Source organism: Silurus aristotelis (genome assembly GCF_946808225.1).
Source record: "Silurus aristotelis genome assembly, chromosome: 26".
In the NCBI taxonomy this organism is placed as follows: Eukaryota; Metazoa; Chordata; class Actinopteri; order Siluriformes; family Siluridae; genus Silurus; species Silurus aristotelis.
The window spans coordinates 15,496,061-15,511,591 of NC_139599.1; the positions used below are offsets into that span (position 1 = coordinate 15,496,061).

General features: G+C 40.5%; 1 protein-coding gene across 12 annotated transcripts in view; it reads right to left on the bottom strand.

Annotated features, from left to right (window-relative positions):
* acaca (acetyl-CoA carboxylase alpha) overlaps window positions 1-7,385 on the bottom strand; it is a 38,720-nt gene extending 31,335 nt beyond the window's left edge. For 10 of the 12 annotated variants that reach the window (XR_014531699.1, XM_083530734.1, XM_083530741.1 and 7 more), the window contains exons 1-4: window positions 7,183-7,385; window positions 4,834-5,065; window positions 345-477; window positions 12-150 (exon numbers count right to left, since the gene is read on the bottom strand). Coding sequence is in view for 10 of the 12 variants with exons in the window: in XM_083530734.1 (XP_083386860.1) it covers window positions 12-150; window positions 345-477; window positions 4,834-5,036 (475 nt within the window). In the remaining 2 variants the exon portion in view is untranslated. Of the gene's footprint in view, window positions 1-11; window positions 151-344; window positions 478-4,833; window positions 5,066-5,152; window positions 5,307-7,182 lie in introns of those variants that run through there. The other 2 variants (XR_014531700.1, XM_083530735.1) reach the window with 1 other exon arrangement.
* Between the last annotated feature and the right edge of the window lie 8,146 nt (window positions 7,386-15,531).

Consider the following 15,531-nt stretch of genomic DNA (forward strand, 5'->3'; position numbering starts at 1 on the left):
TGTTCGCTCACCCGCGTTGGCCTTCAAATCCTCCGGGGTGACCATGACGACAAATCGGATGGCGCGCTCGTTCCGAAACATCTCGTACGCCCACCGGCGGATGGAGCGCATGCACTTTACAGCGGCGATGCCGTTATTAGCGATAAGGACCTGCAAGGCCAAAGCACATGCACATATCAGCCGTAAAACCTCACGTAAAAAAGCTGTTCTGTTCCGTTCAAGGCTACGGTCAACCACGATTCCACGAATAAGCATAAAAAACAAGTCCAGATCGAAAACTGGTACAGCCTCCGTTCCTGATTAGCCAAGTTCGTGTTTATTTTCATGCATCCAATAAATTTTACCTTCTCGATGACTTTGTTTCCTCCGAAGCGGGTGACGAACTCAGCAGGCGAGGCTACTGTAAAGTCTCTTTGCAGATCTGCACGTCTGCGATCACGACCCTGCTTCACCAGGTGCAGACCAGACATACTAGGCCTAAAAAAAAACCCACCCACAATAGATATGTTTACAATTCACAATACGCTACAATTCACAGGAAATACCGAACTCGTTTCAAGGATATTTAACGTCACATCATTCTTTAATGTCTTGCACAAAAAAAATGTGTGAATTGGTTCGAATCTGTTTTTCAGTCCAAGATATATCTACAATACATAAGTCATTTCTTAGTCCACACTGATACGTTTTCTTTGGAAAGTGCATGTACACTATATTTCCAAAAGTATTGGGTCACCTGGTCATAAGTACGGTATGTGATTTTTGAGGATCGCATTCCACATTTAGTCCCAATTCCCTCTTATAATTCCCTCCACTCTTCTGGGAAGATGTTCCACTAGATTTAAGAGTGTGCTTATGGATTTATGCGTTCATTAGCCGCAAGGGTGTTACGAAAAGCAGGTACTGATGTAGGTGATGTGAGGAGATCTGGGGTGCAGTCAGCACCGTTTTCAAATTGATCCTTATTAGTGTAGACTTAGCCTTAGACTTCTTTAGCCTCATTTATCTTTCTTTTTTTTTTTTTTTTATGCAAAGTATGCAAATGCTTTAATTGAGCGAACCAAATCTAAATTCCTGCTGCATTTACACCAATTTTCATCGTATGTCAGTAAAGCGCTAAGAACCACTTCCCATACAACCCAAACATAAATTTACATGAATGTGATTTCTTGTGTAAATTTGTTAATCTTCTTCTTTCGGCTTCTCCCATTAGGGGTCGCCAAAGCGGATCATCCGTCTCCATACCACCCTGTCCTGTACATCTGCCTCTTTCACACCAACTACCTGCATGTCCAGGTACTTTGTACCAAAGGTTGTAGCACAGCAGTTATGCTCACACCTACTTATGAATAATATTTTTGAAATGTATCAGTCAGGATTTCGGCCTCATCATAGCACAGAGACGGCGCTAGTTAAGGTGGTAAATGACCTGTTATTGGCCTCTGATCAGGGTTTTGTCTCCTTACTTGTTTTGCTCGACCTTAGTGCAGCTTTTGACACCATTGATCACACTATACTACTTGCTAGACTTGAGAACGTTGTTGGAATAAAGGGAACGGCTCTCTCTTGGCTCAGGTCTTATTTGACTGATCGCTATCAGTTTGTTGATGTTAATGGTGAGTTCTCCACACTCTCTGAGGTAAAGTTTGGTGTTCCTCAAGGATCTGTCTTAGGCCCTCTGCTTTTCTCTTTATATATGCTGCCTCTTGGAGAAATTATTCATAAACATGGTATTAGATTCCATTGCTATGCTGATGATACACAGCTATATATTTCAGCAAAGCCAGATGAGAGAGATCAGCTTAACAATGTTAAAAAATGTGTAAAGGACATTAGACAGTGGATGCTCGATAACTTTCTTCTGCTAAACTCAGATAAGACGGAAGTACTTTTACTAGGACCACATGCAGCTAGAAGCAAACTTTCCGATTACCTAACATCTCTGGATGGTGTTTCTGTTTCAGCGTGTACGGCTGTCAAAGACCTTGGTGTGATTATTGACTCGAGTCTTTCCTTTGAGGCTCACGTGAATAATATCACCAGGATCTCCTTCTTTCACCTTAGAAATATTGCTAAAATTAGAAATATGATGTCGTTACAGGATGCAGAAAAACTAGTTCATGCTTTTGTTACTTCTAGATTAGACTACTGTAACGCTTTACTGTCTGGGTGTGCGAGTAGGTGCATAAATAAGCTTCAGTTAGTTCAGAATGCAGCAGCAAGAGTCCTCACTAGATCTAGGAAATATGACCACATCACCCCTGTATTAATCAGTCTACACTGCTCCCAATCAAATCTCGCATTGATTATAAAATTTTACTACTGACATATAAAGCACTTAATGGTCTCGCACCACCGTATCTGAGTGAACTTCTGTACCAGTATGATCCTCCACGCCTACTTAGATCAAAAGGTGCAGGCTATCTGTTGGTTCCTCCAATAATGAAGATTACAGCAGGGGGCAGATCTTTCTCTTATAAAGCCCCGCAGTTATGGAACAGCCTTCCTATCAGTGTTCGGGACTCAGACACAGTCTCAGTGTTCAAGTCGAGGTTGAAAACATATTTATTCAGTCAAGCCTTTAATCAGTAGATTTTTTCTCAGGTAAAGGCTCAGATCTGGAGGGAACATTGATATAGAGTGTTTGGTGAACTGGGATATTTGTACGCTGTCGTCCCCTCACATTCACGTGTTCACTCAGGTTTGTTGATGGTGGTGTGGTGGGCCGTCTCTTATCCCAGAGATCCCTCATGTCTGTGTTGCCTTCTGGTTCTCCCTTTTAGTTATGCTGCTATAGCGAGTCTTGCCGGAGTCCAAACTGCACAGTGACTTTAACTCTCATGCAACAATAGGTACACTTAATAATCCATATCCTTCTCTTCCTGTCACCCTCTTCTCTCTCTCTCTCTCTCTCTCTCTCTCTCTCTCTCTCTCTCTCTCTCTCTCTCTCTCTCTCTCGGTCGAGTTAAACATGCTCCTGAGGCTCCAGTGACCACTGTTCCTGCCCCTCTCCCCCCCGTGGATCTTCCCACTTCATCCAGGCCTGCCTGGATTGGATGTCAACAGTCTCCTACACTGACTCAGAAATACACTTCGCTTTTGATCATCATCACTGCACCCCGCAACATTGTATACCCGCCACAAATGGACATTCGGTGTAACCCAGATAAGGATGGGTTCCCTCTTGAGTCTGGTTCCTCTCAAGGTTTCTTCCTTATGCCATCTCGGGGAGTTTTTCCTTGCCACAGTCGCCAGTCGCCACCGGCTTGCTCATCAGGGACAAACTTACTCATAAAGAACATATTCATTTTTAATCACCGCATTATCTGTGTAAAGCTGCTTTGAGACAATGTTCATTGTTAAAAGCGCTATACAAATAAAAATGAATTGAATTGAATTGAATGTCTTCCCTCACCACATTCATAAACCTCCTCCTTGGTCTTCCTCTTTTTCTCCTTCCTGTTGGCTCCATCCTCAGCATTCTCCTACTGATACACCCCATGTCCCTCCTCTGCACATGTCCAAACCTTCTCAATCTCGCCTCCCTCACCTTGTCTCCAAAACGTCCTACATGTGCCGTCCCTCTAACAAATTCATTTCTAATCCGGTCCATCGTCGTCACTCCAAACGAAAACCTCAACATCTTCAGCTCTGCTACCTCCAGCTCCACCTCCTGTCTTTTACTTAATGCCACTGTCTCTAAACCATACAACATCTCAGGTCTCACCACAGTCCTATAAACTTTCCCTTTCACTCTCACAGATACTCTTCTATCACAAATCACTCCTGCTATCACTCTTCTCCACCCACTCCACCCTGCCTGCACTCTTTTCTTCACTTCTCTAACACACTCTCCATTACTTGTGTAAATTTGTTAATGCTCAATAAAATCGACTTACATTTACTTTTGTACAACAGCTCTGTAGAAAAAAAAAAACTGTCGAGAGAAATGTGTGTGTGTGTGTGTGTGTGTGTGTGTGTGTGTGTGTGTGTGTGTGTGTGTGTGTGTGTGTGTGTGTTTGATTCAATTCTGCTTGGTCTGATACTGCGCTGTTACATCATCACTGGTATGCTGGCAAGTAAATGTTGTCACTGAAATAGAGGCATGGTGTGATCTTCCCTCTCCCCCAACACACACACACACACACACACACACACACACACACACACACACACACACATACACACACACACACATACACACACACACACATACACACACACACACACATACACACACACACACATACACACACACATACACACACACACACACACACACACAGAGCCCTGTCTGTCCTCTACTTGCCCAATGCTCCTGTCCACCAATAGGAATGTGGTAGAGTACAGGGTGGCTCTCTACCACATTCAATGATTATATATATATTTTTTGTCCAGGACGCAGAAAAAGATGTAGATTTTTGTTACGGGTTCTTCTGGATCTGAAAGTCTGGGTTTTAATCAGGAGAAAGCACAGATAAAAGTGTGTCTCTTTTAGAACTATTCGTGGCAGAGAGTGAGCGCTACAGATGCGTTTACACTGAGCCAGACACACACACACACATACACACACACACACACACACACACAGATATAAAACACACATACACAGAAACACATGTTGGTCCCGACAAGGTCACGGACACACTATTTCACACCACTGATTTCTCCACAAAAATCAAACCAGAGTCCAACTGCTTACAAACTAAATGGCGTTTATGTAAATTGGACCGGATTTGCCCTTGATTTTATCACACAACTCCAGAAATCATGCAATTCTAAAGTCGACTAGACGACCAAAAGCTACCTATAGAAGTCTAATGAAACACTGACCTCATGTTGTGCAGCGGGCCGTCCAGGCTTTCGAAAGTGCTGTCCGAGCTGACCGAGGACGGAGACGCCGAGCGCTCCTTGTCCTCCGTGGAGAGCTCTGACTTGCACTGAATCTCATCCTCGGAGTTGTCCTCCGACACGGACCCGATGGTGAAGTGCGAGGCGGGAGGGGGCTTCTCCGTCTGGGGATCCTGCTCCGCCATGGACGGATGACACTGGCAGGCTCCGAACACTGATGCCACAAAAAAATAAAAGGGAGAATGAATGAAATATTCAGGGAGGATGATGATAATGATGCAAACACGACATCAGACTTAACAGTGGCGTAGAAAGTGCTCCACGTTTTTCCCCTGCGGTTCCCGTGGAGGAATTTCCGTTTAGATTTTGAAATGAATTTGACGTGATATCGAGGCTGTTCTTCGCACACGAGCATGTGTTTGAATCCCCGCCTCCTTAAATCAGACCATTTGGCTTTAAACTTGGTGTGGAAAGAAAAAAAAAAAAACCCACACTGGGAGTAACTTCATCACCAGATTACAACATTTGATCAACATTACAGTCTGTACACGTTACGAAATTAAAGGTTATGCTTTTGACCAACACTGTGACCCGACGTTCTATCCAACTTTCGGATCGGTGATGTCACTCAAAGATTCTTTGACGCTCACGAGTAATTCATTTCCGTCCTTTTACAATTAACCTCGCTACTGATCTTATACGATTCCACAGGAATCCATAGGAATTGCGAATCCATAGGAACCAAAAGAAATTCAGCGAGAGTGCGTTTCCATTCAGGCCTGATTCAGCGTCAATTTCAATTCACACCCCCTAATCTAATATAATTCACCTCATGGATTAGTACCAATACATTTGTTTCACTAGTTACCTGATAATTCAGCTCTGTACTGAATTATTTTTACACTGGTTTCAATACGATCCTATTCAGCATCCATAAAATTTACTTCCGATATTATAAAATTCATTACTGATCCGATCCTGTAAACCTCAGCGACAATGATAATTCAGTACTAGTTTATCTCCACCTCAAGATCATTTCACTCACTACTGATTGAAAACCATTTGGTTCAGCGACAGTACAATTAATTTCAGGACAGGTTTTAATCACAATTTTGATCCGATTTTAATCACTACAGATCCGACATGATTCGGTTTAGCTTGTGATTCAGATACTATCCAGTATGATTTACATTTCTGCAACAACGATATAGGAGCCCATCACTGATCAGTAAATTTTGATAATGATAGAAATGTAATGAATGGACATTCGGTGCCACCCAGATGAGGATACGTTCTCTTTTGACTCTGGTTCTTCTCAAGCTTTCTATCTGATGCCATCTCAGGGAGTTTTTCCTTTGCCAAAGTTGCCACCGGCTCATTCATTAGGGTTAAATTTGCAATTATAAAAAACAAACGTAAAGGCACTTGACTTTCTTTTATACAACTTTATACACTGCTTTGAGACAATGTCCATTGTTAAAATTGCTATACATGTAAAAATGAATTGAATTCAATTAACTTTCAATATGAAACAATTTGGTTCAGTTCTGATGCTTTAGCAGACAAGAGCATGTCTCTGATTGCATTTATTTTATGTGAGAATTACTTTAAAAAAAAGTTAGCCGCCTCCTCACCAATCAGAATCGAGAATTATTCCGCATCGCGCCATTAGATATGAATATTAATAAGCACGCGTGTTCTGTGTCATGAATATTCATTAGTCTCAGTGAAAAAAGCTCACAAGCGTACAAAACGGATTAGAAAATAAAAATACAAATAGGATTTCTTTCTTTTTTTAATTTTGTATCACTTAGTATCAATTGTGAGGTGTTGTCCTGAAATATGTATAATTTAAACATTATTTTATTTTTATTTTTCTAAAACTGACAGGGTCTGAAATGACCTGAGCAAAACCTTAAGTCCATCCAGTAGAACCTGATAAACGAGATCACACGCATGTCTTAGCTGGTGTGAGGGGGGGAAAAGAAGCATGGTGGCTCGTTAGAAGATCGGAAGAGAAGATACTTTGCTGGAAAATGTCGATAAATAAAAAGAGAAATAATAACAGTGTTATTTGTTTACTTAGGCGTGTGTGCGCGTGCAGGGCTGAAAGACTACTGCGCTACTGTTTATCAAAAAGAAAAACCTCGATGCTTTGCATTAAATTGTAGCATTTCAGAACTAAATTCCTAACATTTTGACATGTCGCTACTTTTTATTTCGTGTTATTATTCCCCAGTCTCGTTCACTGCCTCGGAGATGATGCGCGAGATGATTTAAAGCCGGCTAGCATGCAGCTTTAGCGGGCTTCCGCGCTAATGAGCTACTCACCGTGAGAAATGAGTCGGCACGCTATTCTGAAGCGGTACTTTTCCCGACGAAAGTTATTTTATATATATATATATATTTATTTATTTACAGCTTATATTTGATTTCTCTCGTCCCACCACCGCGCTCGAGCGCCGCTCTGACAGCGACTTCATCACAGTGGTGCGATACGGAAGCGGTTTTTTTTTAACTCCACCCACAATTACAAAGCTCCCGCCCCCACGTTTGCGATTGGATATCCTGGAACTCGCGTCTCAAAAGCACAGTTCTGATTGGATACCTGCTCCTGTCAATCATAAAACGAGGAAGTGGTTTGTCGTTAAAGGAACGAGGTTACTGCAGACCGTCGAACTCTGACCCTCGGAGAGACTCACGCTGCACGCGTGAGCCAATCAAAAACGTAGGTTTCGGCGGAAGGCGGAGTTACTTATGCAAATAATGAGAGGCGTAACCAATGAGAAAGAAGGTCTTGAGGTCCGCGTGTTTTTGCACAGTATCGCCTGATCCGGTTTAGAATTGAAGGTAGCGGTGCGTCTGGATGAAGATGTTCAAATATTTGCAGGAAAATTGGGAAATAATCGTTAATATTCAAGATGGCTAATTGTATATATGTAACGAGAAATATATAGAAATTCTGCAAGTGAATAAACAGAAAAGTCCACAATATATAAGAGCAGAGGCACCACAACTAAAAAATTTATTTGTTGAAAGAATTAAGAAAAATTATAAAATATATTAAAAATGACAGGAAATGTAACAACACAGAAGTCTGTGTTGTTAAGACTGGTCAGATCTCCAGTTCATTGAATGAACAGCAAGCATGGATGCGTTTCCAACACCGATCCGCCATTACCGCCCATCTAATTTTGTGTTGATGTGTCACAAAAACAGCCCTGACCCATAAAGGCCCAAACCCCACAAGGTGTACCGTGATATCTGGGACCAGGATATTAGCATTCTAATGTCTTGGGTGCCGAATTTGGTGCCGAACCGACGCCCTGAACTCTTCAAGTCAAGTCAAGAGTCTTTTATTGTAATTTCTACTATACACAGAGTTACACAGTACACAGTAAAAACTAGACAACGTACCTCCAGAACCCTGGTGCTACACTAAACAACAACATACTGCTACAACACGACACAAAGCTACATAAAGTGCATCGAGTTCAACCTAGTGCAAACAGTGCAGACGAAAAACAGTACAGACAGACAACACAAGACAAAACACATAACCCCAGATAGCGCTGACCCGTAAACCTACTGTATACTTTGAATACACAGTACTGTGCAAACAGAACTATAAAAACTGTAACTGGATGTAGTGCAAAAACAGCAGTAGCAGCAGTCAAGAGGTGCAAAAAAAAAAAAACAAAAAAAAAACAGCATGTAAAAGGTATTCACTTCATGTTCCTCAAACCGTTTATGAGCATTTTTTCGCAATTTGAAAGTGCAGAGCTTTTCTTTCACACTCTATTCAACATGACCCCATTAAGCATCCACAGGATTCGATCGTCGTGAGATGTCGGCTCTATAAATCAAAATGTCCTGCACATTCAACAGATTTTCCCCCGGGACTTTGGGAGCCGAGTCAACGTCCTAAAATCTTTGTCATGTTCCTCAAAACTCCTGAAAGAAGACACTACTGTGTAAGGAATATTGTTGCTATTAAGGGGTGTATCTTGGTCTGCTTGCCCATTTTTCCTGCTTCCAACATATCAGCTTCAAGAACCTGTTACATTTACATGTTACATTTATGCCGTTTAGCAGACGCCCTTATCCAGAACGACGTACAAAAGTCCCTTACAGTCTCTATCAATGAATATATCAATACTGGTTCAATAGGTTGCAGGCTTAGGATACCATCAGCCTGAAATCCTGTTTGGAGGAATCATTGAAATTATATATATTTTTTTAAATACATAAAAACTAATATATCACACCTCTTGACAAGTGCCATTGATATCAGCTGTCGATGGGTTTGAAGTTCTTTAAACATTTGTTCTGTCTACTAGTATTTGGACCAGGGATTCCTAAATCTACTCCTGAGCATTAGCGTATTTACTGCTATTGTAATTAAAATGAAATAAAAGGGATAAATATTCCTTGTGCCATCTGGAGTAGTGATTAGTGGAGTACTGTTCAGGAGGTTGTCAGTTCAAATCCCAGTGTCTCCAATCTGCCATGGTTGACTTCTCTTCAGCTCTAAATAAAAGCCTCCTTCAAATAAGGGGGAAAGCTTCACCAGCAATCCATCTTTAACATAAAAGCCCATTAGGGTTCACTACTTCTTTTGTGAATACCGCATATGCAAAGCCGAGTGTAGATTCTGTCGCACCTTCGACCCGAGTTCACCCAAACGTACTGTACCATGCAGACAGCGGCATCCATTCCAATTATTGTGTAAACAGTTTGATTAGGAACGGCGAAATATCAGTCTTGTGCAACCTCGATTTCAGGTTCAAGTTCAGCTCAAAGTTTATAGATTATGCAGACATCACCTGCTCTACAGCCAGATAGACGCGACCTTGAGATTAGGAATTGTCATATAGTAATAACGTCCCAACAAGTGAATTTGATTTAATATTGATTTAATGTGAATAGGAACTATTTTATTATCCCTTGTGGCTCTATTGATTATACAAACGAGTCAGTATTCAGTAGCACAGGCATATATCACGAGATTTCTGCATCAGATCCTGAGGGATTTTTTTTAAAAGCAAGAGAGTTGACCAGTCAAAGAAAAAACAGGAGTCTGAAAAGTCAACAAATTTTATTTTTATAATTCTTTTATAAAAACGTGCAACGAGAAATATAGAAACATGGCGTGAATGGGGTTCTCTGACTGATAATATTTTGTTAAAAGTTTGATTAATAATCATCATTTTTTTAATAAAAGATTTTTAACAAAAGGTTACAATTAAATATTAATAATATTGACTTCCAAAAATTATAAAGACTATAAAACCTTACAGAGAAACATTTCATGCAAGAATTTGTATTGGTATTGGTATGAACATCGACAATACGTGGTCTTGAAAGTACTTGGTTTTGGGATCAAAATGGAAATGAGGCCCATCCCTAATCGAGACTTCATGACTTAAATGGGAATAATTGGGGCGGAGACAAATATACAAAGGTTTCATTTATCTCAAATGTACTGCAGTCATCATGCAAACATAAGTTTGCTTTAAAAATGTTTTATTCAATTTAATATACTTTTATACTTTTTTACGTTACTTTACTCTTTTTATTTTTTATCTTATATTGTATTTCTTCCATGTTTATAAGTTGGACAGTCAAAAAAGCATTTTACTATGTGTCATATTCTGTATGAATGTGTATGTGACTTTCATTTGTTTAATGAATTGGATTTGAAAATTGATATTGAAATATCTGGGGGAGTGGTGGCTCCAGTGGTTAAGGCGCTGGGTTACCGATCGGAAGGTCGGGGGTTCAAGCCCCGGTATCGCCAAGCTGCCATTCCACTCCTGGGCCTTTAAGCAAGGCCCTTTACCCTCTATGCTCCAGGGGACCCTTACGAGAAAAATAAATTGTCGGAGCGACGTGGGGCCACCTTCCCGTGGGCTCACCTCCTGCAGGAGGGACAGTAAGGGACCGGTGCTGAGAGGATTGGGCAGCAGTCGAAGGCGGGGTCCTTGACAGCCCGATCCCTGGACACGGAGAAGTGTCTGGGGAATCTGCTTAGACTGCTGCCCCCGCGACCTGAATTACGGATAAGCGGGAGAAGATGAAATATCAGATACTTTTCACCATTAGAAAATCTATGCAACGATCAATTCTGGATTAAAAAAGACATGTTTCATCTATATATATATATATAATATTTTTTCGAACAGTTGACAACCTCAGCAATAATTGGAACTATAATAAATGAACATTTATCATTTATCAAGTTTCTTCTTAATACTTTGTCAGGGATTTTTTTCGCTGCCCCTGTCATCACTCGCTTATTAGGGATAAACTTATAAGTTAAAAGTTATACTCGAAATCGAAGTCATTTTGTAAAACTGCTTTGGATCAAATGCCCAAATGTCCAAATCACCATACAAATAAAATTGAATTGAATTGAACAATTAAAGTTAACCAATGAATAAGTGAGTAGTTACTATCCAATCCAACTAGACTAGTTAGGTTGTAATTGTTTTGAACACACTTCACACCTTACGTGTAATAGCACATCATTATAGCATAAATCAATGTGTTATAAGTGGAATAAAACACTTCATAGCATGCTGCTACTGGTTAATAATCAACTTGATGGATGTAAAAGTAACTGCATATTAGAAAGTGTTTGTTCCGCATTTAGCTTCATGGCTGCTTCAGTTAGGGTACACTTGAGGGAAAAGTTTTGGATGAAGGACCTCTTCGGACATCATGAACATCATGTAATCACGTAGAACACGTTCCTAAAGCGACACGTTTTAGTTGTATCCAGAGCAACATTATTAAAGAACGATGCCTTCCGTAATAATAAAATGTAATTTATACTGCATTTGTGGTGCAGCCATTGTGTAATCAATCCTGAAATGGAGCATGTCAGATAGGGTCAAGAAAAAAACATGAGCTAGTACTATTTTTAATAAGAATAAAATAAAATAAATAGCAGAAACTGAAATTTGATGCAAGAAAGTTATGAAGTCATGAAAAAAAAAGGTCCTCTGAATTTCAAAACTTTCGTTTGTGTATTTCCAAAGAATCCTGTTCAGTAACAGATTATCTGATAACTACTTTCTCAATGTTTTTTTTTTTTTTGCTTAGATTGCAGTTCGATCAAAGGGGGTTTGGTGGTTGTTACATGCATTTTGTTTTAAGCCAACATCAACATAGATGCTAGCTTTTCTGTTGCCTGGACATTGGAAGATTGTAAGACTCAGTGTTAAACAAATGGAAGAAAAAAATACATTTATTAGAAAAGGAACGAGAAAAGGAAGAAATTAAATTAAGCATTTTTTTAATGAAAACATAATCACTAATGCTTTAATCGCTGTATGACTAAAACCCAGTTAAGCTGATTTTAGATAGATAGATTGATGGATCGATGGAAACCTCTGACTACAGCTAAATTCTCATATATTAGTGTATTGAGTCGTGGAAATACAAAAAAATTCGTTCATTACACTGCAGAATATGAATACTGCAGTAAAGTAGATGCGATTAACAGGAGAATTATTGGTCAGCACTGACTCCCAGTGGACATCTTTGATACAGCAACTAATTTAGAATATATTTAAAACGTTCTTTAAAAAAAAAATAATCCAAATAATCTGCAAAAACATAAAAAAAATTACAAATAATTCAAATGATTCTGTATTTGCAATATCGAACAGTATTAACAACAACATAGAACAAAAGGAGGATATTTTCCATTATTTATTTACACATTTCTCTAAGTAACCAACAGGGGTCATCAGAATCCAATTAAGATGAGTTAGTAGTTGTCGATAAAGATATAAGAAAATGTGTGCGTCTAAATATTTTCTGCTATGAAGAAGGTCAGAAAGGTTAGAACCTACTGTAAATCATTTGCTCAAACATAGTTATGCTTGTTTATATTAGCTGATGAACCTTTTCCTAACGGATTCCTGCCATAATCTATTGTTTTGGACAATGTTGCTGTTTTCTTTTTATTATTTTCAAATATAAAATACAGAAAACATAAAAAAAATGTTCCAATTATACAGAATCCTTTTCTATCATTTTTGTTAAAAATAATAACAATTAAATCCATCCTATATTAAAGTCCTAGTGAAATTCCTGGTTGAAACACCAGAAAATGTGGTAAAGTCCTTAATCTGTTTAGTAGGATATATATATATATGTCCAAGGATGTTGGTTGTTTATGGCTTAATTGATATTAGTACAGCCCTGAAATACAGTAGGCTACATTGAATTACAAAAGAATTACGCACTGGAAACCGTTTAAGTCCCAGTGGTAGCAACAGCCCCTATTCAGAATTCCTGATTAGCATTTAGGTTAGCTTCACGGGCACAGTAACAGGTGCTCCAGCAGTAGTCTTACACTTGGCCTCGGTGCTGCTCAAGAAGCCCTCTCACACCTTCGCCAGACTTTAGCTTTGAATTGCTGGAAATCAAGCGGCTTGTAACACAAACGCCGGTGGGGTATCACGGGCGCAAGAGTGAAAAGAATCTGTGTTAATGTGCTCGGCCATCACACAGTGGAACATATTGCTTACAACCAGCACAATGACTCCAGGGTGACTTAGGTTACGCGTTCCTGCCAAGCGGCGGAGTGTTACAGTGAAAGCGCAAGGCGCCATAGTGCGATAAGAAGAGGTGGAATAGTGGATGGGTATCCGATTTCACTCGTCATCCAAAAGATGCTGATGGATGTGCTTGAATGAGGCTTTTGATGCACAATTCCAGCTTAATTAAAGTGGTTAGCTGGTTCTGCAATGGCCTGAAAGGAGACATGTTGCAAGGATGGGGCTCAGTTCATAAACTACTGAATGGATGTGGGAATTAAACACAGGCTTTATGAAAATGCAGCACTTGGATAATAGAGAATTCTGTTTGGGGGTTAAAAGTGTCTTGGTGTAAACTCCGTGGGGTCTCAAGTACTGAATAGGACTACGGGTTGCAAGTTTATCTTGGCCCAGAGCAAAGAAAGCCTCTGCAGTTGCTTGTGAAAGCGCCAGCCCTCTGTGCCCTCGGATCTGCAGGTAGTGTGAGATTTCACACGCCCGAAACATGGCGTGGACTCTCTAGTGTCAGGGTAGCAATGTTCAGAGCAGCAGAGGAGAGCGAGAAAGCAACTGTGTCCTTCAAGGCCAGCAGATAAGTGTCAGGCTACCTGGGGTGACTTTAGAATGTTAGATTAAGTCAGCCGGCATACATGCCCCTGCTGGAATACATTCAATATGTCATACCTGCAGAATGCTGTGTTCAATCCAGTATGTCTTGTGATTGAAACCCATGGCGAACATGAGTGGTACGTTCCAGATCTGTCACTCCGAGCTAGAGCTGAGACAATCTCCAGCAATTCTGGCAATAAGGGAGCCAGACTCTGCGAACAAGTTCGTAATAGATACCCTTATGTCAGCCTTGTCTTGCAAACCCACTGAAAAACAAGGACTCCCATTCACATCACCCTCCCTCCCCTGCCAACTTTCCATGAATAAGTAATCATTCCATCACTGAGGCAGGCAGTGTACTTGGACCGGACTATTTTATGTGGCAGCCACGAGTAAATCGATCTCTTCCCGGTGGAAACAGAGCCGGTGAGTGGCACTACTTGAGCAGGCCCGTAACCCTAGCTGTGCCTTTCGCTCTCGCTTCTCTGTTTACCTGTCACATTGGGCACGTTGCTTCATCCATGTTGAGTGGCAGCTCACTTCACCTTCCGTTTAATGACACGTTGGAATATTTAATTGCAAACAAGATTGAGAAGAAGCAAGTGGCGGTAATTGGAGACGCACCTTTTCACCAAGAAATCGAAGGCTAAAAAGGCAGCTTGATCCCTGCCTATTGTACCCACAGCACACGCTATAGCTTAACATTTGCTTTGGCAGGATATAAGCTTTCAGTTCTGATCGAGTAAAAAAAAAGAGATAGGGAAACAAGAAGGAGGCATAAAAGACTTTCGTTTGTTATTTGGGGACTTAAGATAGCTGATTATACCAGAGTTTGTTAGAATTGTTTCACATGGCAATAGTCAGGTAAATCAAATTGACTGGCAGTCTAAGATAAGGGGTCACAATCAAAGTGACACTTGCTGTGCTAAAAAGTGTTAAAAAACAGCTCGATATCACCCAGATGTAAAGAGATCCCAGTCTGTTCCAATAGTCATTATTACACTTGTTAAGGATAAATCAGCGGTTGCAAACAAACATCTTCAATAAGCATTCAAGATTTCAGGTTTCAGCTCATTGTAGCCGATAAACAAGAGAAAACCTTATTTTTTCGTAGTGTTTCAGTTTCTAATGAGTTTAGCCACACATGGAAAAACATCTAGTGCCAATTCATGACTTAAACCAGAAGCACTTCTTGACATGCTCCCCTGCTGATGATTCTATAATGTCGCTATGCGAACGTTCCCCAGGCCCTCTTTTGAACCCCCTTTAAGCCAGTTTGAATTAGCGCAGTGTCGGCAACATCATGGTAGGCGTATTGCTTTCACTAGAGAGGTGATAAGATATGGTGCGGTATCGCACACCCAAGAGCGCCGGCACTCCGAGGACAATAGCTGCTGCACTTTCTCCAAAGATCCACTTACAGTCTCTGTATGTTGGGTCTCCAGCACCACAGTGATAAATACTGCATCCTGCCATGTTTGCCATCAATAATTCACTTACTTTCCAGCTGCCACTCTCT